General features: G+C 40.5%; 1 protein-coding gene across 7 annotated transcripts in view; it reads left to right on the top strand.

Annotated features, from left to right (window-relative positions):
- Positions 1-27507, top strand: part of ZBTB44 (zinc finger and BTB domain containing 44) — a 154275-nt gene that overhangs the window by 22593 nt on the left and 104175 nt on the right. For 3 of the 7 annotated variants that reach the window (XR_012155952.1, XR_012155953.1, XM_073321187.1), the window contains exons 2-5: positions 5606-6674; positions 10337-10421; positions 22555-22718; positions 25737-25820. Coding sequence is in view for 3 of the 7 variants with exons in the window: in XM_073321187.1 (XP_073177288.1) it covers positions 5657-6674; positions 10337-10421; positions 22555-22718; positions 25737-25820 (1351 nt within the window). In the remaining 4 variants the exon portion in view is untranslated. Of the gene's footprint in view, positions 1-4336; positions 4492-5605; positions 6675-10336; positions 10422-22554; positions 22719-25736; positions 27232-27507 lie in introns of all 7 variants that reach the window. The other 4 variants (XR_012155950.1, XM_073321185.1, XM_073321186.1 and 1 more) reach the window with 3 other exon arrangements.

Here is a 27507-nt window from a genome sequence, read left to right as displayed (position 1 = left end):
TCAAATAAGTTTGAGACCCACTGATCTAGTGTAATCACTCTGTGTTTGTGGGCCTGACCCATAACTGCTGCTTGAGTGTTCCCTTCATTCATGAGGAAATGATGCAGTTAGTCATGGAACTCCTCTGAGACTCTCTTCTTGCAGGGCATTCCTCACACCAGGCCCACATTAGCTATGCTAGGAAATTATATAATAGATTTTGGGACCTTGGAGAAATTGAGAGCCCCCTACCCCCGAGGAATCTTGGGATTTTTCCAGGACAGGTTATAGGAGTTGAATCATAGAATCATAGAATATCAGGGTTGGAAGGGACCCCAGAAGGTCATCTAGTCCAACCCCCTGCTCAAAGCAGCACCAATTCCCAGTTAAATCATCCCAGCCAGGGCTTTGTCAAGCCTGACCTTAAAAACCTCTAAGGAAGGAGATTCTACCACCTCCCTAGGTAACGCATTCCAGTGTTTCACCACCCTCTTAGTGAAAAAGTTTTTCCTAATATCCAATCTAAACCTCCCCCACTGCAACTTGAGACCATTACTCCTCGTTCTGTCATCTGCTACCATTGAGAACAGTCTAGAGCCATCCTCTTTGGAACCCCCTTTCAGGTAGTTGAAAGCAGCTATCAAATCCCCCCTCATTCTTCTCTTCTGCAAGCTAAACAATCCCAGCTCCCTCAGCCTCTCCTCATAACTCATGTGTTCCAGTCCCCTAATCATTTTTGTTGCCCCCTAATCATTTTTGTTGTTTTGAGAAACTAACCCCTCTGTGTGCAGTTTCCCTGAGCAGTTGCAAAAGTCTCTGAGGCCTGTGTAGTCATCCGTGAGGCACCGCAGTTTGCTGTGGTGTTGGGAACTCTGAGATGCAGCTCCAGAAGGCATTGCTGCTGAAAAGGGTTAAGTGTAGTGCTGGTGTGGATACAGAGTGTAACAGCAGATCTGTGTGTAGAGACACTGATATGTTCAATAGTCAAACTAAGGATTGAGTTTCTTACCGTTCAGATAACAATGGTATAGATATTGCTTCAAGTACAATTTAAAGGTACTGCTTTGTGAGTTACATTGTGCCTACCCCCACCCCAAAAATTTAATATTTTTGGTGCTGAGCCCTATTGATTCTTGTAAACTAAGTGCTGTATATGGTGTCTCTATGTAAAACTTTCAGCAAGGTGATTTGTGAAAGATCACTATTTAAGCCAAGAGATGGTAGTTTATTGCAGAAATAAATTTTCAGTGGCCTTCACAAAGTAAGGACTACTTTCATGACAACTCTCAAGGTAGATCAATTTTTAGACCTAATATCCTTGATTATAACAGTTCCAAGCTCTGTCGTAAAAGAAATATAGCATCTGTGGAGCAACTGGTGTAGCCTCGTCAGACTGATTATGAAAGCTGTGATAATCAACACTATCCCCAAACTTGTAGTTTGATGTCTTTAACTTGCGTTCAGCCATTGTTTGTTGCATGTTGTCTGTTTGATGTAAGTTCTTCAATATGCGTGGAAATACTGCAGCTCAACACGTGTTTCAGGTTTTAATGTAACTGGCATTTATGGCAATAACTTAACTGTAATTCTGCTGGACACTTGTGATTTTAAGTATGCGGTACTGACAGAGATGGGGCTGTTAAAACATTGAATTTGTATCTTGATGGCTCAGTGCCCTGATGTATTCACTCATTACCTCTAAAAGTGACAGGTTTGCATTCCATAGATTCCATTACAGCAGACTGAATATTTCATATTGAAGTAATTGTATGCAAGGAGACCTTGCAGTGTTGGACTGCCCTCCCCTACTTCTTTTTTTTTTTTAAATACCATAGGTTTGTCCACACTGAGGCTCAAAAAGGGCTACTGAGCTGGCTTAGAACAGTGTTTTAAAGGAAATTCAGCAAATAGTGTTCTTGGTCCAGTGTAAATGGGAGGCCTCTGTCAGCTAAAGCTAACATCTTGAATATTTTTTGTGTATTTTTGAAGTTATAGGGCTAAATCCACTTTTGCTGTAAGGAGGCACAACTGGTGAAGTTGGCCCATGGTGTCACCTTTAAAGAGAGAACCAATTTCACACTATAAATCTCGTGTCACAAAGATGATATTCTTAAGGTATAAAGAAAAATTAAAAAGCAGGAGGCAAGTGAGAAACAAAAGTATTGGTAATGAGACAGGACCAGCAGGATAAGATAGAGAATGCTGAAGTTGGACCTATTGTTTGTTCATAGTATACATTGTACAGTTTGTACTTTCAAATATGTTTGAAAATATGTTTCAAATATGTTTGTCAGGCACACAAGTTTTACGTACAACTCAGATGTTGAAAAATAAGTACTTTAGAGGACATGAACTGGTAAATGTGATTTGTTGATTCAGAGGTTTTAACTTTGTTTTCTCCTTTGGAAGTAACTGCTTGATTTCTTCAGTCTTGAAACAGTAAAAATGAGAGAGGCCACCTTAAATGATTTAATATCAAGGTCTACCCTACTTCTAACTCGATTTAAAATCCATTAAACTGAACTTGTGTGAAAACCCAGTGCCCTAACATTTATCATCAGACTACCCATCAATTGGCAATTCAGAAAATTCTCCTTGTTCTGGCATTCTGAGGCACTCTTGTCACACTTCAACAGAGTAGTGTGTGACTGGCTCACTCAAACCATAAGAGTAAAGACAATGTCAGGGAAAGTTTGAAATTGCTGTTGCATCAACCTATTAAACTTCTTTGAAAATAGTATTTTAAATGTTTACAGTTAATATAAGTGGTTTATTCTTTGAACTTGAAAAAACACTGTAGTGTAGCATGTTGCGTGTGTGGGACAATTGAATTTTCTGAGAGATGAGGGGTGAGAAGTCCATCACCCATACCACCAGTCGTGGGGAAGGGGCAGCATGCCTGTGTTTCTTTCAGGGTGCTGTCCCTGCTCTGTTCTCAGAGTTGGTCTTATCTTATATTGTCCTATGGCTGGAAGTTATTAAACTTTTCCAGTTCCATTCCGCCACACATATACCCCAACTCCACTCCAGGTTGCTGTTGGGGGGAATCTCTACTACTTTTCTGCCTCCTGGCTGCAAAGTAGCATCAGGAATAGTTCTCCCTTACTCCATCCACTCCCAAGCTCTTCATTTTTGGTGGTTCTTCCGCAGATAAACTCTAGTCTGCCTCTCCTGTTCTTCAGTAAAGCTATAAACATAAACTAAGCCTCTGGAGCTGTCTCTCTCCAGACCTCTATAGATATGAGACTGGTATATGATTTCTTTCACTTAACAAAAAGAAAAGGAGTACTTGTGGCACCTTAGAGACTAACCAATTTATTTGAGCATAAGCTTTTGTGAGCTGCAGCTCACTTCATCGGATGACGTATGGTAACACCCATTGTTTCACGTTGTCTGTGTATATAAATCTCCCCACTGTATTTTCCACTGAATGCATCTGATGAAGTGAGCTGTAGCTCACGAAAGCTTATGCTCAAATAAATTTGTTAGCCTCTAAGGTGCCACAAGTACTCCTTTTCTTTTTGTGGATACAGACTAACATGGCTGCTACTCTAAAACCTTCACTTAACAAGTGTTTTGTTTATGCTTAATTTCTCCCTTCGCAGTGGCGTGAAATTTCATTTTAAATCCAAGTTGTCTTCATAATTTGACTCAGACTTCATAAATTGTTAAAGTTTTTCTCATAATTTACGGTTATTGAAATAGATTAGCCATGTGACTGCATCTGTTAATGTTAGTCAGTTGATTCTGTGCTCCAGAAGGAGTAACACTTTTCTCTGTCTGAAGTTGTTTGCAATATGAAGAGTGAAATGGCAGGAACAAGATAATGTGAGGTGGAAATATGGCTCATATTTAAGAGTGGAGTGAGTAAGTAATGAGAGAGATTCACCAGGAGGTTCTGATAGCCACTATTTATGTATATTTTAAGGCTCCAGATCAGTAACCTATTCCACATAGGCAGCCCCCTGCATCCATGAGCTTATAAAACTCCTCCTGGGCATGAGATCCACTTGTACAGATTTGTGAGTGTGAGAGGGAGGTAATATGGCTAGAAGGGAGGAGAGACTTACCCCTGTCAACCAACCAGGTATAATTCAGTCTCTGATATTTAAACATGGAGGAGCACTTTATTTATGCATCCAGCTGCTTCTGAACTGTGTAAAGCCTATAAACACAGAAGAAAATGGGGTCCCTACTTTAATTGGGAGTTGTGTTCGTGAAAGGAGTGCATGTTTAGGGCCTTAAGTAACTGAAATGATAGCTTGTTTTCCCCTTTAACAACTAAATACATAATTAAAGCTGCCTCAGAAACTAGGTCTCATTTGGAGACCAATTCTATCCTCCTCTGCCACTGCAGAGGGCTGTGTATGCAGCAGAAGTCGTATGGTTCCCTTGCAAAAGATGGAAGCAGAAGATGCACACAGAGCCTCTCTGTGCAAGGACTCTTTCCACATGTCTGCAGAGTGAGGAGTTGGGGTCACTGGACCATCTTATTCCCCTGTGAAATCAGAGGTGTGTAGGTTTCAAACAGTCAATAATGTCTTGAGACTGTTTCCTCTGTATCCTGGAGGAGAGGATTCTCTGTCTTCCACACCTCCAGGAAATTGTCAAGCCTTTTTACTTAGATTAGCATCAAAGAGAGGATTTGTCCCTAAGAAAATAGTTGGAAGTGTTCTGGAAATCTATTGCAAATACAGACTAACACGGCTGCTACCCTGAAACCTGTGTTTATATTGTTTCAGCAATAGATATGCAAAGGAAGATGCTATATCCCCTGTGTTTGCTTTACCTTAGATGTAAAATCCAGCGTTGTAGATATGATTTGGTAAGCCAGAAGTGTACTCTGAGGTTTACAATGCATTTTGGTTTTGGAGGAATTTTCAACAACCTCTCATCCTAGTCCAAAATCATGTATTGAAAACAGCTTTAGGCAATCACTGCCTTCGCTACCAGCAGCACAGCTTAGCTATTGTCAAAAACTGTTCTATGTTTGATAGCTTGAACTCCGTCTTCCGAAAATTCATACAGTGGACTCCATACAGCTTTTTTATTTAGAACCTTCACTGAGAAGTTTGTTTGATTCTACGCATTTGCATCCCAGCCCAAACTAATGTCAGGGTCTTCAGTTTACAGAACCATTTCACAAAGCCCCTGAAGACTAATAACTAAGCAGATTCCAGAAAACAAAAATACAGGTTTAAGATGCATTCGTACTAATTTAAAAGACCATATTTCCCATCTCAACAGGTAAGTGTCCCTGTTAATTACCCTGATCACAATTTATTTCTTTGAGCAGGTGACAGCAGAGATGTGAAAGGTGATATTATTGGCTGAGTTCAGATAATCTGACTTTGACATTTTGTTTGCATTATTACAAAATATTAATAACTCAGTGCATTCTCGTTGAGTAAATCTAATATAATCTCACATAATTTTTCCTGGCCCATGGGACAGTCTGGATTCTAAAAGATCTAATGTACTGGACTTTAGTGTAAAGGAAGATTCTCTTTCATATTAGTCTCTGCAAATATGAAGTCGCTAATCTTTAATTCTCAGTGTAGAAATTTGTAGTGTAGAATATCTTTATAAAAATGACAAAAGATAATGTTTTTTGTCTGTTTTTTAGGACACTTGTGACCAGTTGCATGGTGAAAGAGCATCAGCAAAAAGTGAAAAAATGGGTGTAAAAACGTTTACTCATAATTCCCCTGCTCACAGCCAGGAGATGCTTGGAAAACTTAACATGCTTCGCAATGATGGACATTTCTGCGACATCACCATTCGCGTACAGGACAAAATCTTCAGGGCACACAAGGTGGTCTTGGCAGCCTGCAGTGACTTCTTCCGCTCTAAGCTAGTTGGCCAAGCAGAAGATGACAGCAAGAGTGTATTAGATTTGCATCATGTGACAGTGACTGGCTTTATTCCCCTCCTGGAGTATGCTTACACAGCCACGCTGTCTATCAACACAGAAAATATTATTGATGTGTTGGCTGCAGCCAGCTACATGCAAATGTTCAGTGTTGCTAGCACATGCTCAGAATTCATGAAGTCGAGTATTTTATGGAATACGCCCAACAGCCAGCAAGACAAGATGCTAGATGCAGGACAAGAAAACAGTGCAAACTGCAACTTTACATCTCGAGATGGCAGCCTTTCTCCGGTTTCCTCCGAATGCAGTGTGGTGGAAAGAGCCATTCCTGTTTGTCGAGAGTCCCGAAGAAAGCGCAAAAGCTACATAGTCATGTCTCCTGAAAGTCCACTTAAGTGTAACACACAGACGAACTCCCCCCAAGTGCTCAATCCTTCAGCTTCCTATGCAGAGTCCAGAAATCAACCAGTAGACTCTTCCTTAGCTTTTCCTTGGACTTTTCCTTTTGGAATTGATCGAAGGCTTCAGTCTGAGAAGGTGAAACAGGTAGAGAATTCTAGGACTTTAGAACTGCCTGGTCCATCTGAAGCAGCCAGAAGAATTACTGATTATGTGACATGTGAGAGCACAAAGGCCAGTTCACCTCTTGTGATTGAAGAAGATGTGCGTGTCAAAGTGGAAAGGTTAAGTGATGAGGAGGTTCATGAAGAAGTATCGCAGCCTGTCAGTGCATCCCAGAGTTCTCTGAGTGATCAGCAGACAGTTCCAGGAAGTGAGCAAGTTCAGGAAGATCTCCTGATCAGCCCACAGTCTTCCTCTATAGGTACAGCCACTTCTACTATTTTATATATGTATACATACATGCACTCGTGATTTTATGTAAGAAAGTCTGCTTGAATTTTTAATTAGGTCACAGAAGATTGGTGAAACTGTATTTTGTTCTGACTTATGAAATGCTATGCAGTGATTTTAACAGTTTATTAATAATTATTTTCTTAATAGTGCCAAATTGTTTGGCCACAGTCCATTCACAGTACCATTTTGGAAAGATTGGTGCTTTCAGTAACCTTTAACTCCCTTTACTGTATCTTTGAGCCAAAATCAAGCCTTTTATCAGTGTAGGTACAATGATAGTAGAGAGCTTTTATTATAAGAGTTAAGAACATAAGTTGCAGAATAAATGGTGGAAAGCTGTCAAATTAATATCCCAGACAAAAACAAAACAGTGCAGTCATAATATATAGAATCTTTCCATTTCAAAGGGATTTAATCACAAATTGCAGCTGTTATTCTGCCAAATGCTGAGACTAACATTTTTCCCAAATGACAATTTGTAGCCATTTTTGGGTTCCTCGAGTGAGCTGTTATCTATTAATAGCTAATATTTAGTGCAGTGGTTCTCAACCGGGGGTATGTGTACCCCTGGGAGTATGAAGAGGTCTTCCAGGGGGTACATCAACTCATCTAGATATTTGCCTAGTTTTACAACAGGCTACATAAAAAGCACTAGCGAAGTCAGTACAAACTAAAATTTCATACAAACAAAATGAAAGTAAGCAATTTTTCAGTAATAGTGTGCAGTGACATTTTTGTATTTTTTGTCTGATTTTCTAAGCAAGTAGTTTTTAAGTGAGGTGAAATTTGTGGTACGCAAGATAAATCAGATTCTTTAAAGGAGTACAGTAGTTTGTAAAGGTTGGGAACCACTGATTTAGAGGACATAACTATAACAATCCAGTTTTCTCTTTGCATAGAAAAGACTCTTAAAATGGCTTTTAGTAAGTCTGGACACAGTTTGCAATATTTCTAGTTCGGTTGCCAGAATTTTGTACAGATTATCTATTTGCCTTTGTATTTATAAAGCCTATTTATTGAAGGATTATTTCAGTAAATCTGGTTTATTTGAGAACTGTTTGGTCAACTTCATTCAAATAATATCATGCCAAATGCTGTTTCACTTAATAAAACTTTAAATGTAGCCTTGTACTAACTCTACCTCAGAGTTTTGTCTGGTGGATATAGCACTGTGCCTTCGTGAGGGAGTGGTAGCTGATCTCACTCACCCTATCAAGGAGGAATATCTGGTCACTGTAATTATACTATATCAGTTGCTCTAAAGAAGCAGGAACTTTGTCATATTAGTACATGCTTCCACTCTTCGTATATTGCTTTTTTTTGTATGTCTTTATTTTTTATAGCTCATATGATAGCATTCTACATTGGTAGCATTTATGCCCAATCTAAACTGCTTTGCTTACTGGAGATTTACAGACACAGTTTTTGTGAATCCCCTTTGAGTAGTAGCCACAAAAGTGTGAGTAAATACTGGTTCACTGAACGTGCAATTTGACCTAGTCCTTAACACATTGTAGCAATACCTTAGAAAAGAAATTGCCAAGGACATGTGATCAGTTGTGTGAAGTGGCAGGAGACTATATTGAGATATATATGTATCTATCAGAAAGAAATATAAACTGCAACATACCAAAAAAGACAATGAAACTAAGGGTCAAGAAAAAAATCATACTGAAAAGTTTTACCCACTTGTATTTCTTATTCAAGCAGCCTGAAAGACAACTAACTATGCTGCTTCCTTTTGATCAGGATTCAGTGTGATCTGTATAGAAAATGTCAGAGGAAAGGTACATTAGATATCTGTTCTAAGCCACTCCAAAAGTAGCAGTGTATAAAAATGTGTCCAACATAAAGTAATCTTTAACCATAGGAGAATGGGACGAATGGAAATATAAGAATGAGACTAGCACTAGATCATAAAGAGAGGGACTCCGGTGAGTGGCCTAAATGTTCTTTTCTAAGAAAGTCTTAGAACTGAACAAATGCACTGAACATACGCTAGTGATCAGCCCCTGATAATGTGTGTGACTGAGTTCCTTTTGCCAAAGATTGACCTAGCCAGAATCCTTAACTGTGAAATGACATTGACTGAGAAGCAGCTTTGAAAATGTCACCTTATAGTGCTAACCCTTTGATCTCTACCCTTCTGGGTCTGTTGCCACTGCGGGCATGTTCCCTATCGATATTTACACCGCAAAAAGAGGATTTGGGGTTTGTGCCTTGTTTTTGTGTACTGCATTAGTGACCATCATTTTAACCAAATGCTCTAAAGTCTAAAATTAAATGTCTGTAAGCTTTGAGGATAGTTCAGTATAGCATGCTGCTGCACCTTCATGGCTGCAGATACAAAAAAGTTGGCCTGAATGATGCATGTGTGATGCTTTCCTTAGAGCACCTAGAGCTTTAAGCCACTCTTAACCTCTGCTTTAGCAAGAGAGAGTTTTGCTGGAGTTTAGATTAAGAGACAGTTCCCTGCTGCACCAATCGGTCTGCCTCACCAGCAAACTCCGAGACACTGCCAGGCCTTGCCTTGCCTTGCAGGTAATAGAGTGAACACAGGTTCACCAGAAACATCTCTCTGCAGAGAGGTAAATCCACATTCCTTTGTCTAAGCCAGGCTTGCCTCCAGAACATATTTCCAGCCCATACACATAACTCTTTATATACAACCTGTACATAGATCACACAATATGACCAGCATGTCACCTCTTTTTATATGATACCTTACCCAAACTGTTTGGCTAAATATTTTGACAACTGTGTGTTGTGTTCCATTTGCCATTTGGCATAAAGGGCCCTTAAGGTATCAGTGTATTTGAACTTACATTTAGCGTTGTTTGCACAGCATTATTATACCATAGATTATAGATTATATTCCTGTTTTTCTGTATTCTAAAGAAGTGCAAATTCCTTGTTTTAGAAGGTTTGCACTGTACCAAAGGTATGATAAAGCACAGTTGCAGCCCAGGCCACACTCTAAGCCTCCTTTATTTCCTAAAGAGGTATTGCCTTGCACACGATCACAACATTAGGGATGATCCAGTATAGCAGTAACTGTTGGGGGCAAGGAGGTGTGTTAAAACACAATGTTCTGTTTCCTGAACACACACATTACCCTTTTAAAATTACATGTATTTATCTCAGTGTTTTATAATGCATTTATAAAAGCTCCCCTGCCTGTTTTTCTTATATTGTAAAGAGCTCTCATTCGCTACTTGGGCAATTGCAAGAATTGCTCCTTTGCGGTTTGTTATATATAGTATCACTTAAACAGTGTGTAAAAGCACTTTATAATACTGGAGAAAGACAAGCCAGAGAGCCTTTATAAATATATTAGTCTGGTAGCAACACTTGTTATGTTTGAGAAGATATTTTCATAACTCTGTGACATCAGCCCCATCAGAAAGATAAGTACACAAAATAAAAACTCTAGCAGCAAATGAACCTTTTTTGCACTAGGTTTTATTAGTTGGCAATATTGTGAAGGATAAAATCAATATAGAATTCAGTGTTCTTATTTTTACGGTTTGTGTTGCATCTGATCTTGCGAGCCCACATGTAGTTTCCCACTTTTTGAGCACTTTTTACTTGCATTAAATTGCAAATTGATGTTCCTTTTTTCTTCCCCAGGTTCAATAGATGAAGGGGTTACTGAGGGATTACCCACTCTCCAAAGTACCTCTGGCACTAATGCTCATGCAGATGATGATGATCGGTATGTACCAACATAGTGTGCAAACTGTTCTGTAGTGAGTGAGTGGTATGCTATAATTGCCCCAGCCCTGCTCGGAGAAAGGTTAGCTGCTCATACATATACTTTGTGTTGAACAAAGTACGATCAGTGCCTGAAGGATCAAATACTTTAGGAGAGCAGAGGTGGTGAAAGTCCATGTTTTGCTTAGCAGTTGCACTGTTTCCTTTTGTGAAGTTTCCAACTGAAACTGAAGAGGAAAGAGATGCTTATTTCTGTGCTGTGTATTCCCACTGTTCTGTATTTATACACAGACTTCATTGTGAAACAATTAAGATTGTTGCATACATTGTATATCTGACACAAAAACAAGGGAATGAAAAATTAATCCACATAACAGTACATATCTTCTCCTCCTCCACCTAGAGAAAGACATGCAGCTGTTACAACTACTGTACATCACACATACCACAACCGTAACTCTGTTCCCTCAATCTGTTGTTCTTAATATACCTTTACCAAAACACCCTGTTTAATCACTATTAGGTGTAGATGTTTAACATAGTAGTTTGCTGTGCTGGGAGCAGGTAGTATGTTAAAGTGGGTGATGGAAGGCTGGCATACCTAGGTATATAGAGTTAAAGTTATGGGGGCATGGACTGAAGTGTATGGTAGTTGTGATGAAAGGAAGGTATGTGCTCGTGGGCGGGGTATGGGGTATGCGCTGTTGGGTAGTTTAACTTTTTATTTCCTAGCTTTTGTAGTTTTTGTCACGTGTGGTATGTATGGAGCCACACTGTTTCCCAGTGAAGCTTTTAGTGTATTAATTTCCTAATGTTTAAATGTTTGATCAAGGGAGTTGGTCTTGAGCAAGAGGTATGGACCCTATGCTGGCTGTTCCAGGAGCTCTGACACAGTTGCAGTGTCTGATAGAGAAGCCGTCATCAGCCAGCAGCTGCACTTTTCTAGTGCACAAAATCTCTGTTGGCAGCTGATACGTAAAACTTTCTCCATTGTAGGGTTACATGTGAAAGAAGAATGTAACTGCTGGCAAAAGATTTGGTGTATGATTGAGAAGATTTTACACACTTCGGTGTGTAAACGTAGTTATAATAATAACATAGTTCTTATAGTTATGACTAATAGTTAAAATAACCCTAAATACCCTTTTTAAAACTACCTGTTGCACCAGATCTACTCCCAAGTTCATCTCTATCCCAGTTTTTAAAAAGATACGAGTCAACAACAAAAAAACCAAACTGCCACAGTTTGATTTCAGCCATGGATCAAATTCAGGCACCTTCTATTAAAAAATATACGAAAAGAAATGAATCAAAAACTGAACAGAAAATTCAAAGGGCATAAAACTAACATGTTATGAAATTTCACACTGAGAGGCCACTTACATGTAAAGGAGAAAGGAATTTATGCCCCATTTTAAGCCCATGCTCGAAAAATTCCCAAACACAGATTGGAAGAACCATCAGTAAAATCCGGCAGGATTTGTGTACTGTTTACACAGTACTGAAAAAATTGCGAGCTGTGTGCATTTATTAAGAACAGAATTCTGCGCTCCGGGACTTTGGATTTTCTAAACCAAATGATTTATAAGTTCAAATTCAGGTTACAGGCCCTACCCCATAAATTGGCTAAATATTTAAGGCAGAGTTTCCAAGTCCCAGGAAGCTCACTCTTAACTCTAATGTAGTGGGAAGAGCTGTTTATGTACCCCAAAACTTTATTCTCACTCTGTAACAGACTTTATCATTACCAGCATTCAGATCTGCTCAGCTTAGTAGTACACAGTCAACAGAAAAATCTTTAGCTGCGCTCCTACTCCTCTCTCTGAGGAATAGACAAATCATAGTTTAAAAAAAACGACGCTTGTGCTCTTACACGCTCCCTCTCTTTCTCAGTGCCTGTATGTGTATATATAAGGGGCTCTGATTTTGTCTGGAGGACAGTAAACTGGCTTCCTGGGCAGCCCACTATTTTTAATTCATTGTGCAGCATTTAGAATAGACGCTTTAGAAATGGGGTGGATGCTGATTCCTCATATGTTCGGAGTACAATAAAGCCTGTAACTCTCTTAGTCACCTTCGGTTAAAAAATAAATAAATAAATAAATAAAAATCTAAAGGCTTCCTCCTACAGATTGCATTATCCATTATGCCCTAGGCTCATTCTAGAAACACTATACCTCAAATATAGCTTGAACTTACTCCAGGCTCCTGGGAGCAACAGGAATTTTTCCTATCTGAAATAAGCATAAGAACTTTGTGTTCTACTTCCATCACTCAGTAGAGCTTCTGTTACTGAACAAAGCTCTAAACACACTTGGTTAGCAGATATGGATACAAAAACTTTGCTCAGTGGGTTTTTTCCATAGGGATCATTAGTTTAAACCTAAGTTGGAAATTCCTTTATTGATAGATTCTTGAAACTCAGAATCAAGTTTTAGACAGACTTGCATCTTGAAACACTTAGTTGACTATGCGTGTGCTGGTCTTCTGTTGGGCTAGTCTTTGTATTCTAATCTAAGTAGGTTCTCCATGCAAAAATCCTATTGATTGATAAAATATTTTTTCTGGTAAAATATCTTCATCCTGAGTTAATTGTTTAATACGATTAAATAGCCTCCTTGTTTCAAAAGCAGGTCCTATGATACATGACTTGAAGTAGACACATGAATGTTTTATGTGTTTGAACTGTTCTCACAACTGATTTCTGTAGTAGTCTTTCTTCTGTTGAACGTTATTAGATTGTAAATTTCCATAATATGGATATGTAGTAGACTGGGTTAAATGTTTAGTCTAGTTTATTAGCTACTGTTAAATTAAGATGAGGCAAATTACTAGTACCGAAATATATAATGTTTGTAAAGTCTAATGAGAATCTGTCTGTTCAAATGGCTTGTCCATCTCTACAAACGGGGCATTCTTGGGACAAACTCAATGTTTTAGTGTTCATATTTGTCAGGATTTAGTTTTGCATAGCTGAATGCGCATTCCAGTCCATTTGCAGAATGTCAGAAGCAGATCAGTTGCTTATAGAATGTGGTGCTTGGAGGTTATAACATTAATTATAATGAACAGTTCTTGTTTCTTGATCTGGGTTGATTGGAATGTTTTCTGTGCTTTTGTTAATTTTTTGAAAATTATAAAATATGTCTTATTTAAAATGAAGCTTTTTTATGTATGTTACAAAACGTCCAAAAATGTTTATTTTAGTTTAGATTTTTCCCATTATACCTGATGTAATAGGAATTGCTCACAGCTTCCAAATATTTAAATAAGTGAGTGTATAGAATGCAAGGAAGGGAGGGAAAGGGTGATTTTGTTTTTACATTTCTTCCTTGTGCTAAGGTCCACAGATCCATGAGGATGGGTACTTCAGCCAGCTTGCAGCATGAGGAAGAAACTGACCTGTCAGTCATTGGGAGCTAGAAAATGCTCTGCTTCCTGAAATGCCCTCCAGTTTTATTTGCCTCCCCAGAGACAAGCAGATGGCTCACCCAAGCCTGCCTTGCTGCAGAGCTTTCTGGGGGAAATTCCAAACCCTGTTTCAGATTTCTTATTTTAACTCAATAAAATATGGTCTGATTACCAGGTACCTCAGGGTGGCATTTGCCTTTAAGGGAGATTGTCCCCTCCGCTCTGCTTTGCCTTCTGAGGCATTTGCAGCAGCTGGTGCTCCTGCAGACTTCAGGGAGTGAGCTAGGCCAAAAAAAGCCAGAGGCGAAAGAAAAGGTCTCCTGCTTTCTCCCCCTCTTCAAGTATCTCCTTGGTGAGCTTGTCTGATTCTGTGGGCAGAATGTAGTCTTTCTCCAGTGCACTCCAGGCAGGGTCATCTCAGACCCCTTCCCCCAGGCAGGAAAGTAGCCAAGCAAGGTTGGAAAAACTGGCTCCAGGAACAAGTCGCTCCCCCTCCACTGGCTTTGTGAGTGGAGCATTACCTAAAGGGCAGTGCACCATACAGCCTGCTACAGCAGCCATACCTCCAACTGCGGAGTTCAGCCGTCTTCTCCCCCTCACATTCTCTCAGGCCATGGATAAAGGACAGTGGACAAAGCATGGACTCTACCAAAGCTGCTGCCATCTCCATAACAGGCCTAGTGTTCCCTGCTGATATTCCAGGCTGGGCCCTCCAGGAGAAATGCAGATCTATCAGGCCCAGGTCGATCCCTTGTGCTAGAGATGGGTAGAATTTCTGGGGAGTTCATTCTTGAACTTTATGACAGGTCTGTGTGGGGAAGGAGAGGCAACAAACCCAGCCTCTCGCAGGACAGAGAGATTGCTAGCCACTTGAAATAGTTGTAGGAGCAATCTGAGCCCAGTCTCTCCTCAAAGCAAGATTATAGGAACAAATTTCCAAAGGGGAAATAAACAAAAGCAGCACTGTTCCCTCTGGACATCTCCATCAAGTGCAGCATGTACCTAGAGCAGTGGTTCTCAACTTATTTGCCATTGTGGGTCATATATGCAGCTTTTTTTGTGTTGTTTGGGCTGCATCCACACAATATATATGTCTGTATGGCCCTGAGGATGTCACATGGGCCATAGCTGTGTGCTGATTAGGCTGCATGCAGCCCATGGACCGCAGATTGAGAACCACTGACCTAGAGGTTATGGGTAGGGCTACGATTTTGTCACGGAAGTAAAGGATTCAATGCCTTCCAGAAACCTCCGTGACTTGAGCTTGCAGCACCTGGGAGCTGCAGGGTATTCCCCCCCATCCACCACCCCCCCCCCCCTCCACCCCATCACCCATGGTAGCTGGGAACTCCGGGGCCCTGAACTCCCAGCCATCCTGGGCAGGGGAGCTCAGACCCACCGCGGCTGGCCGGGGTGCCCCGGGAGCTTCGGACTGGCGGGATGCCCTGCAGTTGGGAGCCAGGGGCCAAGGGGGTGCCTTGCCGCTCCCAGCCAGGTCCCTAGGGGTGGTGTGGGAACCCTCAGCTCCCCATTTTGTCATGCATATTTTTAGTAAAAGTCATGGATAGGTCATGGGCCTCTTTGAATTTTTCTTTATTGCCCAGGACCTGTCTGTGATTTTTACTAAAAATATGTTTGACAAAATCTTAGCCTTCGTTATGGGTCAAAACAAATTGAAGTAGTCCCTGAAGTACAGCAGGAGAAAATACTGCAAGTGGTAGCTAGAACAAGAGCAGGCAACTAAGGCAAGGTCAGTCGCTTCCCTCAGTTGACTCAGATCTATATGCAGGACTCCCAAACCAGGCCTATCTGGATTTAGATCTGTTTGGTTTCTGGGTCCTTTGGTTTGGAAGTGAATGGCTACCAACCACTTCAGTTAAAATGAGGTCACTGGACATGGTCCACAGGAGGCAAGAATCTAAGGCAAGAATTCTAAGGCAAGAATCTCATGAACAGCTTTGTCCATTCTGAATCTCAAGCAACCTATGGAAATGCCAGGATGTGAATGAAACCATCCAAAGTCTAATTCAGATCAGAGCAGTACAACCCTTTCCCCATCCTATTTTCTAGCCTCAAGCAGTCAGGAACAAACAGACCAGGGCCTAAGTTCCTTAAAAATGCTTATCTTTCCCATTTCTCCATCCCATAGACCATTCTTCCCTCTTACATGCAGATGGCAGCTTTTTATTTTCTCAATTTGTATTACCATTTGATTTGACAAGTGGTCAAATCAGGGTCTCTTCCAGGATCATGCCAGTATTAATATTGACTTTAAGGAAGAAGCAAATTCACTTCTCTTCCTAGACAATTTTTCTGATCAGGGCTCTGAACAGAGTCAGCTGCAAAAAAGACAGGGATATGTTTTCTAGGATATCTTGGATACATGTTATATGGTGCCGGGGAAGTCCATCATAGGATTGGGATGAGAATAAATACGATCAGATGCAAGGTTTCACCTCAGACTATTTTTAGCAGAAGATGAAGAACAAAGGAAGGGCATGCAGTATCACAGAAACAAAAATACAGCTCTATTGGGCATGCTGTTCTTATACACAGACATGCTTCAGTGATCGAGAGTTCATGAGAAACATCCAGTAATTATCCCCCTCTGCATCACATCCATTGGCAGAAATCAAGGTCTCATTGGATAGTCTCCACTCTCTCCGATGAGTGTACTAAATCAGATTTTTTTGAAGGGATCCACCCATTAGCAAACCAGGCAGAGCAATCTTCAGTAGATGCTAGCTGGGGGGTAATGGAGAGGGCTCATTCAGGTCCCAGTTCATTCCAGGGAATGGGTACCAGAAAAAGCAGAGCACAGCACCTACGATCTGGGACACAATGATTCATTGAGGCCTCAGAACACTGTTCCTTCCATGGGTCACAGACTTGTTTTGGGTTGTGACAGTCAAAGTGTCTGATAGGGTTTTTTATAAATAAACATGGGAAACATGATCATATCAATCACATAGAAAAATCGGCTTCTCCTGGTCAGAGCAAAGTTGCCTATCCCTGTGTGCACTGTCTATCAAAGGGGAGATGAACACCAAGGCTTACATGGCAGAAGTTTGATTAAAGTGGACCCTGGACCAAAAAATGTTCTTACTCATTGTAAGTTAGTGTGGTGGGCTGGTGAGTCACCTGTTTGCATCTGGAAACAACAATAAAGCACCCTGTGGCCTTTCCATGGGTCGGGACTGGCGTGTGAGATCAGAAGCGACTTACAAAGCTGAGCAATGCCTCTACTGTGTGCTTTTCCACTGCTCCCCAAAACCATACAAAAAATAGGAAGGAGTGAGTGGCAATGAAACTGTTGTCTTTCTGCCTGTCAGGCCTCATTAACCTAGCATTGAGCCTTCCAGTGTGTGGTTTTTGCAATAGTAGACTTCCTCTGAGGGGGGGAAAAAAAACCCAATCCAGACAGGTTTAAAATGGATACATGAATGAAGTGAATTCACTCTCATGGACCCTAAAAATCATTCAACAAATAGAATTTATTCTGCTGGTTGATGCAAAGTCTGTAATTTAACTACAATGTTAAACAAGTAAAATACGGTCTGGAATTCCTATAGGAGGGCCTTAGTGTCAGTGAATAAGTGTCCAAGTAAAAAGGTCATGTTTCTAGTATAATGTTATCAACATGTTCAGGAAAAGGGAATTTTGTACAAATCCCAGCATTAAATACTTTCTTAAGGCAACAACTATTATTCTAGCTCTGAGGCCGTAGAGCATGACTTTGGAACCTCATTCTGCTCCTTACAGTGTTACCCAGATTGAGCCCCTGTAGGAGGTGTCATTATACTTGCTATCCGTTAAAGTAAAGCTTCCAATATCCGTAATCTCCAGTCAGATGAGTTATGAAGTTAGCTTTCTCAGATGAGACCCACTATTGTATTTCATTCAAACAAGTGTCGTCCTCTCAACTGTGTCATACGATTCATTCCTAAAGTAAATTCAAGAAATACTCTTCCTTCTCTTGAGCATCAAGTCTAACTTCAGGAGCACTGACAGTCTCAGGGCAGAGAAGTCCTATCTCCTATATTGAGATCTGCTAGGCAGCCAAATGACCATAGATACATAAATTCACAAAAATTCTGCATACTGGTGAATCCAATCTTTAGTCAATACTGTTTTTTTAGCAGAAGTATTCTTCCATGTCTTAGTGTTCAGGGGAAGGAGCATTAAATTGGATGTCCATATTTAATGGATGATCCTAGTTTGTCCACTGCTGTGGAAATCCCCTTGTAACGGATTTGTTAACCTTCAAATGACGAAGTATAGGAAAATATATCTGCTTACCTGAAAATTTCCTTTTTTGAGTTTTAAGATCCACAGATTCAGCCCACCCTAGAGACCAGTGGATTTTCCAGAATAGGGATGGAAATTGACATCCAGCTATTTGGTTCTGTTCCATTAGGGGGGAAATTATCCTGGTTGTGGAAGTTGCCTCAACTGGAGGGAACTTCAGGTGGCAGTGATAGACAGGTCTGGTTCTGCCCCTAAGCTGAGAGCAGGCTGCAGCAGCCACAGTAATAGATCTGTGGACCTTTCTGCTCAAAGAAAGGACATTTTCAGGTAAGCACAAATAATAGAAAATGCCATTTTTATCAACTGGATTACTCTGGTCAAGCATGTGGACAAGGGTGATCCAGTTGATGTAGTGTACTTGTACTTCCAGAAAGCCTTTGACAAGGTCCCTCACCAAAGTAAACTGGGTGCCTGGTTGGGCCACACTGAGAATGCAACATTCAGGGCAGACTGGAAGAAATAGGGCAGACAATCCTGCCAAACTGGTGGAGGGTTTTCTGTAATTTGATTACCAAGCCAGTAACAAAAGGGCTTCTGCAGTACCACAGTGGTTAACCAGAAGCCAAACACAGTCCTCTTTAGGCATTTCAGCCCTTGGTTATAACAATTTCCAGACAAACAGGTTAATAGAGTGAAGAGTTCTTGAAAACCTAATTCATCATATGTGAGGTTCTTACTAATCCCAAAGGATCAGACACTTACCCCAGGACACTTACCCAAATATCACACTATCAGCCAATCCTTAGTAAACTAACTAAAGGTTTATTAATAAAAGAAAAGAAGAGTTACTGGAGTTGTTAAAGAATCATATACATACTAGTGATTTTCAGTGTTCATAGATCAGAATTGTAGCAGTGATGTTATATCTCCTGGCTTGCAAAAGTCCCTTTGGAATTATCCCAATAGGTCAGAATCTAAAGGCATCTTAGATGTAAAGTCTGTTAGTTTTTCCATGGATTTTCCAGGGTATTCCACATAGCTACTTGGAAGATCTCAGTCCCAAAGCTTAAACTTTCCCTGTTTAAAGTTTGGCAGACTAGAGATGCAGGATCAGGCCCAAGGTTTCACTTTTATAGCTCTCCAGCAGGCTGCCAAGCCTCCTCAGTGCTTTTCTCCTAGGAAGAGTAGGCAGTGCAGATAGTTTGTGAACCTTTGTTCTGAAAAAACAACTCGGAGTCCTTGTGGCACCTTTGTTTTGAAGTTAATCTTTTATTTCCTATGCATACACAGGTAAACTAGTTACACTCATTTACATAATGAAATTAGCCAGTCTTCCATTATAACAGAGATAGATAAGCTGCAGACAATGTAGGTAATATCAACTTCCTGCAGTATCTCACATCTTTGATCTTAAGGTTAACTGAACACAGTCACATACATAACGTAAGACAATTTAAGACATGAAAACAGACTTAGAAACTAAAAGCTAATTTGATTACACTGATAAACTTCTAACAAAATATAGATAAACACAGGCAAATACACTTAGCATCTACCCTTGATGTCTGTTATGAATGAGTTAATGATTGTTGTGGTCTAAGAGTAACAGCCGTGTTAGTCTGTATTCGCAAAAAGAAAAGGAGTACTTGTGGCACCTTGGAGACTAACCAATTTATTTGAGCGTAAGCTTTCGTGAGCTCACGTAAAGCTCACGTAAAGCTCACGAAAGCTTACGCTCAAATAAATTGGTTAGTCTCCAAGGTGCCACAAGTACTCCTTTTCTTGTTGTGGTCTAGTACATCTCTTAGAAATTCACATACAAGTGAATTATCCTGGTACAATTGTAATGCCTCCTGTTAAGTTGTTATGGGTCCTGCATAGGTTGGCTGGTCTGCCAATGTCACAAGAGATAAGAGGGAAAGTCCTCTTTTCGATCAGTAACTGATTAGAAGAGGGGTGGGCAGACTACAGCCTGTGGGCCACATCCAGCCCTCCAGACGTTTTAATCCAGCCCTCGAGCTCCTGCCGGGAAGTGGGGTCCGGCGGTTGCCCTGCTCTGGTGCTCCAGCCGGGGAGCAGGGTCGGAGTCTTGTCCCACTCCGCATGGCTCCCAGAAGCAGCAGCATGTCCCCCCTACAGCTCCTACTCATGGGGCAGCCAGGGAGCTCCGCACACTGCCTCTGCCCCAAGTACCGCCCCCGCAGCTCCTGTTGGCTGGGAACCACAGCCAGTGGGAGCTGCAGGGGCGGTGCCTGCTGGCAGGGCAGCGTGCAGAGCTGCCTGGCTGCACCTCTGGGAAGGAGCCAGAGCGAGGACTGGGAGCTGCTTGAGGTAAGCGCTGCTCAGAGCCTGCCCCACAACTGCGTCCTATGACCCAACACCCTACCCCAGCCCTTATCCCCCCTCCCCCCCTCCAAACCCCTCAGTCCCAGCCTGGAGCAGCCTCCTGAACCCCTAGCCCCACCCCAGAACCGACACCCCCAGATGGAGCCCTCCCACATCCCAACCCCCAATTTTGAGAGCATTCATGGCCTGCCATACAATTTTCATGTGGCCCTCAGGCTAAAAAGTTTGTCTACCCCTGGATTAGAAGGTAGGAAACAGAGGGTGGGAATAAATGGTCAGTTTTCACAATGGAGATTGGTAAATAGCTGGGTCCCTCAAGGAACTGTCTCTCTGCTGTTCAACGTGTTCATACATGATCTGGAAAAGGGGGTAAACAGTGAGCTGGCAAATTTGCAGATGATACAAAATTACTGAAGATAGTCCAAAGCTGGCTGCGAAGAGTTACAAAGGGATCTCACAAAACTGGGTGACAAGGCAACAAAATGGCAAATGAAATTCAATGTTGATATGTGCAAAGTAATGCATATTAGGAAAACATAATCCCAACTATACATATAAAACGATGAGGTCTATATAAAATTAGCTGTTACCATTCAAGAAAGATCTTGGAGTCATTGTCTCTAGTTCTCTGAAAACATCCACTCAATGTGTAGCTGTCGTCAAAAAAGCTAAAAATGTGAGGAACCATTAGAAAAGGGATATATAATCACAGAAAATATCATGATGCTGCTATATAAATCCATGACATCCGCACCTGGAATACTGCGTGCAGTTCTGGTTGCCCCATCTCAAAAAAGATATATTAGAATTGGAAAAGGGGCAGAAGAGGGCAACAGAAATGATTGGGGATTGGAACAGCTTCTGTGTGAGGAGAGGTTAAAAAGACTTTGATCAGTTTAGAAATAGAGGTGAGGGAAAAGGGGGGATATGATAGGGTCTATAAAATCATGAATGATGTGGAGAAAGTGAATGGGGAAGTGTTGTTTACCCCCTCATGTAACACAAGAATCAGGGATCACTCAAAGAAACTAATAGGCAACAGGTTTAAAACAGGCAGTGCTACTTCACACAGCACACAGTCAACCTGTAGAACTCGTTGCCAGGGGAAGTAGTGAAGTCCAAATGTATAACTGGGTTCAAAAAAGAATTAGATAAGTTCATGGAGGATAGGTCCACCAATGGCTGTTAGCCAAGATGATCAGGGATGCAACCCCATGCTGTGGGTGTCCCTAAACGTCTGATTGCCAGAAACTGGATTGGATGACAAAATAGATCATTCAGTAATTGCCGTCTTCTGTTCATTCCCTTGACGTTATCTGGCGCTGGCCACTGCCACTATGGCCATTCTTATGTTTGTGTTTAAGTGATAGGCAGGGCTGTTTCTAGTTGACTAAGGTGTCCCATCCACTGTGAAGAAAACACCACACCAAAAGACCAAATTACAGTGCTATATTCCCCGCAGTTAGTTTGCAGTTAGAGAATAGGTGGGGGTACTTAGATAATGTCAGGTAATTAATTTCTTTGAAAGTTAAAATATTTCCTTCGTCTGCTACCTAATGACCTTAAAATTATAACCAAGTTTAGCTAACTTTAAACATACTGATACATATCCTGTCACGCAGCAGGCTGTATCAAACAAACATCCAGTATAAACAAATACAGTTTACTTTCTTGCTGCCTGCTAGGCAAGCTAATGACTTGAAATTGTAAATCATATTATTGATTAATTATTGAATCTGACTTGAGCTGAAAATGAACTGTCCTGCCTCAGTTTCCTTTAAATGTCACAGGAACTGCAGAAATAAAAAATTGGATTTGCCTACCCATCTTACTAATTTACTAAATTCTTTCTTTTGCTCCAGTTGCCAGTTGCACTTTGTTATGTACTTTTGGAAGAATGCACATATTCTATATATATATATATATATATATATATTCTATATATATATATATATATGTTCTCTGAAAAATGAAGTGCATTGTACAGCTAATGTTCAGTGACTGTTTCCAAAGAAATTGAGGTCAGAGGCCAGTGACATTTCTTGCCTCGGGTCAGGTTTTCTTTGGACAGGCCACCTCAATTTTTTTTCTAGCCTGCTTGTAAATTAGTGATTTTTTTCTCCCCCCAGGTTGGAGAACGTTCAGTATCCCTACCAACTCTACATTGCCCCTTCTACCAGTAGCACAGAGAGACCCAGCCCAAATGGCCCGGATAGACCTTTTCAGTGCCCAACCTGTGGGGTCCGATTCACCCGCATTCAGAACTTAAAACAGCATATGCTCATCCACTCAGGTAAAGAAACTTAACTGTTTTGAAGAATAAGTAGGTCATGGATCCAGGACGCTTGCTGTTTTTACAGCATGCTTAGTACTGTAACTGTTTTTAAATGAACTGCTGTATGCAAACTGACTTTTTTTTGCTTCAATCTCTTTTTCAGATTTCTAAAAATTGGGATTAATCACTGTGTGCATACCTATTTTTCCAACATACAGTCTAGCTGTGTTGCTGAATAATTAAACTTTGTATGGATGAAAACATATTTATTAAAGTTGGTGGAATAAAACATTCATACAGTAATGGGGCTCCTGCTTTTATGGAAAGGTTTGAGGCAAAATCAAGATGTTAAGCTGCGTCACTCAGGGGTGTGAATAATCCACACCCTGAGCAATGTAGTTATACTGCCCTACGTGCTGGTGTAGACAGCGCTATGTTAGTGAGAGAGCTTCTCCCGCCAATACAGCTACCACCTCTTGCGGAGGTGGCATTATTAAACCGAGGGGAGAGCTTTCTCCTATTGGCTTAGAGCGTCTTCACCAGACAGCAGCACAGCTGCACCAGTGCAAGTTTCTAGTGTAGACAAGCCCTATGAATCCTTTGCAAGGGTTGTACTGCATTGGCTTTTTTTATTATACCAGTCTCAAGTGGTGTAGATTGGAGTTCATCCTTGGATGTCGGAATTGTCTGGTGTGTTGCTTGAAGAGACTCATAAACCATAAGAAAGCTGTGACCAAAGCCATTTTATCCAAAGCAGGTAGCTGAGATTAGTAGTTATGTCCTCCTGTGTCTCAGAAACTTCTGCAGGGATAGGTGAAGGGGAGCAATCAAAATGACTAATAAATTAAGTGGTTGCAGTCAGTGTCATTTAGCAAGAGTTATGTATTAGGTCTGCTGCTTTTGAATCAGCCTTTCTCTCCAGATTTCTTTGCAGCCATTTTCTTTCAAACAAGTGACCAAAGGATGAGCTGTTAATGAGGTTGTTACTGTTTGTCACCCAGAGATTTAACAGTGTAGGATTTGGTAGATCAGCATTAACTGTGTCTTTGATAGTCCAGTGAATGTAGAGATACTTTTAACTGTGACAGTGCAGGCCTCTAAGATGCCCCTTATAGTTGTATACCAAATGGAATTTGTGCCCGTCAGTCAGAATGGTTGATCCTTGCTGATGGTTTTTAAGAAATCAGATTATAAATAATAGTTTTGATATTTTAAACATGTTTATGGCTGAAATACACAATAAGTTATATAAAGTGTATATAGAAAGCAACTTTTGATGGAGTTAGCCACCATTTACCTAATAAAATGTTTAAATCTATAAAAGTCATTTTGATATAAGAGAAATTGGATCCTTGCAATTGAACAGTAACAAGTTTACCCTCTCCTGGTTTATATTTGACCTGTCATCTTGCACAAATGCCATAAAATGTATGTGGGCAGAAGAACCACAATTCTCAAGGCACAAGTTTTTACTAGCAACTGTTACTTAGCCCAATAATGATCCATTAATGTAGTTTTTTGGCATTTGACAGTAACAAGACAACCTGCCTGTGCATATTTGGTTATTAAATTGTCCCAGGTAGGCTGCTAAAATTTTAAGATATCCATCAAGCATGCATAAAGTATTTCAGCTTGATCTGTTAGTGGACAGATGTCAGTAAGACTTGCATGGGAAGTTGGAAGATATTTTTTACTAGCTGTTTTTGAGTTACTCGTGTGAGGAAACCTCCAATCTGTAAATGCCAGAAGTATTTTCCCTTAACTCAATTGGCTGAAGAGATTTGCCTCAAACTTTTCAAGAAAATAAATGCTTTTGGACAGAGACCAAGCATGGAAAGTTTCAGCCCCAAAGGACAATATTTTAGAATGTTTAGCATGTGAAAGCAAGTTTATAAAGAGACTCAGTTTAACCTTAACTGTAGCTTTCACTATGTTGGAAGCCACAATTAAAGGAGCTCACTTACACATGAGGAAAGCAGAAGAATTGACAAGTAAGGTTAACAGCTTGGACTGAAACAACATCCTTAATTTAGACCATTTAACATTTTTTTTCTTTTGAACTATATTGCGAATTGAGGTCAGAGTTCCAGATTCTTGGCCTGAATTCTGTCAGACCATTTAATAGGACTTTTTGTGGTTTAACCTTTTGTATAGTATTAGTGCTGGTAGTGATGTGATTGTTTAGGGAGAGCATGTTTCTCTCAGCCATACGCATTCCATTGCAAATTAACTGCTGTTGTACCGTGTAATATTTGTATTCACTCTGAAATGAGCATGGTCAGTAAAGGATGAGAGAGTTGGTAACAAGGCTTCTAAATTGGATGTAGGACAAAACTCAGGGCCAGATCATCAGATGTGTTAATGCTGCTTTGTGCTCCTTTGACTGTGCAAAGCTGCATTAAGGCTTACTTACCTGGCCCCCAGAGGATCACCCCTGTATGCAAGCATCCACAGGTGGCATAGAGCTGCTGTGTAGGCTCCTGTACCACAACTCCCTTGTCAGGCTCCTTGCATAAGCTAGGGTATCCCTATGGCCAGGCAGTCCCTTACTACCAGAACTGCTTATTGGGGCTATAGACAGTTGATGAAACTTTCTACTAAAAGCAATTTAAAGGTTGCTGTGTTGCACTGACCAGCCCAGCTCAGATCAGTTCAAGATCAGGAGACAACAAAGGTGGTTTATAGGTTCTGCTGCATCAAACACTCTGGCTGCAGGTCAGTTGGTCAGTTGCCTTGGTTTCTAACCCACAGAAGCCTTACAGCGGGTTTAAGTTATATAACGAAGAAGGACTATATAAGGATCCACCTTGTCTCTCTGTATAAGGACCTGGTCGTTATAAAACTTCCTTGTCATCTGATTGAGACAAATATCAGGTTTATGCTAATCGCTTCTGCCATTTTAAAGATAACCTGTTTCTTTCCTTCTTAAATCAGCACTTTACTCTGACTGGTCACAGCTGCTGTCCTGTTGAACAGAAATTGCCAAATGTGACCTCCAGTTGCACAAAGTAAATATTCCCCCCTCTTTTCCCACAGGCATTAAACCATTTCAGTGTGACCGTTGTGGGAAAAAGTTCACCCGAGCTTACTCGCTAAAGATGCATCGCCTGAAGCACGAAGGTAAACGCTGTTTCCGGTGCCAGATATGTAGTGCCACTTTCACTTCCTTCGGGGAATATAAACACCACATGCGGGTTTCCCGGCATATTATCCGCAAGCCTCGGATTTACGAGTGCAAAACATGTGGCGCCATGTTCACCAACTCTGGAAATTTAATCGTTCACCTGAGGAGTCTGAACCATGAAGCGTCAGAGCTAGCAAACTACTTCCAGAGCAGGTGAGGTGCACAACAAAAACCTAACAGGGGAAACTTGCTTTTTCTAAATCATCTCTTCCTGCTTTCAGGGCAGCCTGCTGTTCCTCTCATCAGGTTGCCAGCTAATTGCAGTCACGTTCATTCCTGCACTACTATCTGTAATCTCTGAGCTGCTTTTTAGTGTGTATAAACTGTATAATAAGGCATTGAAGAATCTACTAGTTTCGAAAGACTGCTTCTTAGTGACTAGGCTACTTCTCTTTCCACTAGTATCTAAAAGCACGTTAATAGTGCTAAAAATAGCATTATATACCACAGTCTGTGAGTTTTTATAAATTATTTGATGGCTGTATCTGAAAGAGTTTGGACTGTCTGTTTAGATGGGGGGTGGACTTATGACCTAATTTTTTTTAAGTACTTTTTATTGAGGGAAGGATTTTATTATGAGACTGCATGAATCCAGATGATCACATCTTCATTCTCATTTTTAGGTTTATTTACTGCTAAATGATCACGTTTTAAAATTTCCAACGTATTAATCATACAGGCCTACTGCACATTCTTGTTAATCAGGTAGTAAAGAATTGGCTTAACATACAAAAACATTTCACTAAAAGCTCTTCAGAGGCCTGTAAATGAGTCTTGAGGAGTTAAAGTAGCACAGTAATATCACACTAATATGGGATAAGTGTTTATAAACAAGAGATTTTTAAATAGAGGGATAAGTAAATGAAAGTGAATGAGGGGAACTCTAGAGAGAGGGAGACTTCATTACTGTTAAATATTTAATCTTCTGAGAACAAGTTAGGTTTTAAAAAATAAAACAAAAGTTCCTTCATTCATGGTAATGCAGATGTGTACATGTAAGTAGGCTGTTTGTTTTAAAAAGTATGAAGTAAACCTGTTGTAAGTTTATTCTTTGCATCATAGCAACTAAAATTCCCTAGCAATAATCTGTCAGGTGTTTTCTAGATGTCATATTTTTTTTGTCTTATGAAAGGTTTCAACATTTTGTTTGGTGGTTAGTTCTACACCACTTGTATAAAGAATTCCAAAAGAACATAAATCAGGAAATGTTTGCTTGTCAGCTGTCTTTCCCTGAAAATATAGTTTAAAAGTACAAAGTTCAGTACCTTCTGGTGTGTGCAGTTCATTGAGGGTACCACTTGTGCCAGAGGTAGCATGAATATACCACGAGATGATGCGGTTGCTGTGGTAAGCACTCTTTTTTTGTTGTTGAATACATTAAAACACACTCCTTTTAGTGATTTCCTGGGCCTTATTTGATTTTTGAAAATACAGATTAACATGTTAGCATAGTGCATTTTCCAATTATTCCCCGATTTGGATTTCCCCTAGATTTGGAAAAGTTCATCCTTTTCTGCAGAAAGAAAAGGGTCACTGAATCTCATATCATTGTTCCAGGAAACTGCTCCCTTTTGAATGGACTACATGGAAAAACCAAAGAGTGCCTATACTGGTTTTAGTTAT

The sequence above is a fragment of the Lepidochelys kempii genome, chromosome 22, assembly GCF_965140265.1.
Source record: "Lepidochelys kempii isolate rLepKem1 chromosome 22, rLepKem1.hap2, whole genome shotgun sequence".
Taxonomy (NCBI): domain Eukaryota; kingdom Metazoa; phylum Chordata; order Testudines; family Cheloniidae; genus Lepidochelys; species Lepidochelys kempii.
This window is presented reverse-complemented; position numbering and strand designations above follow the sequence as displayed.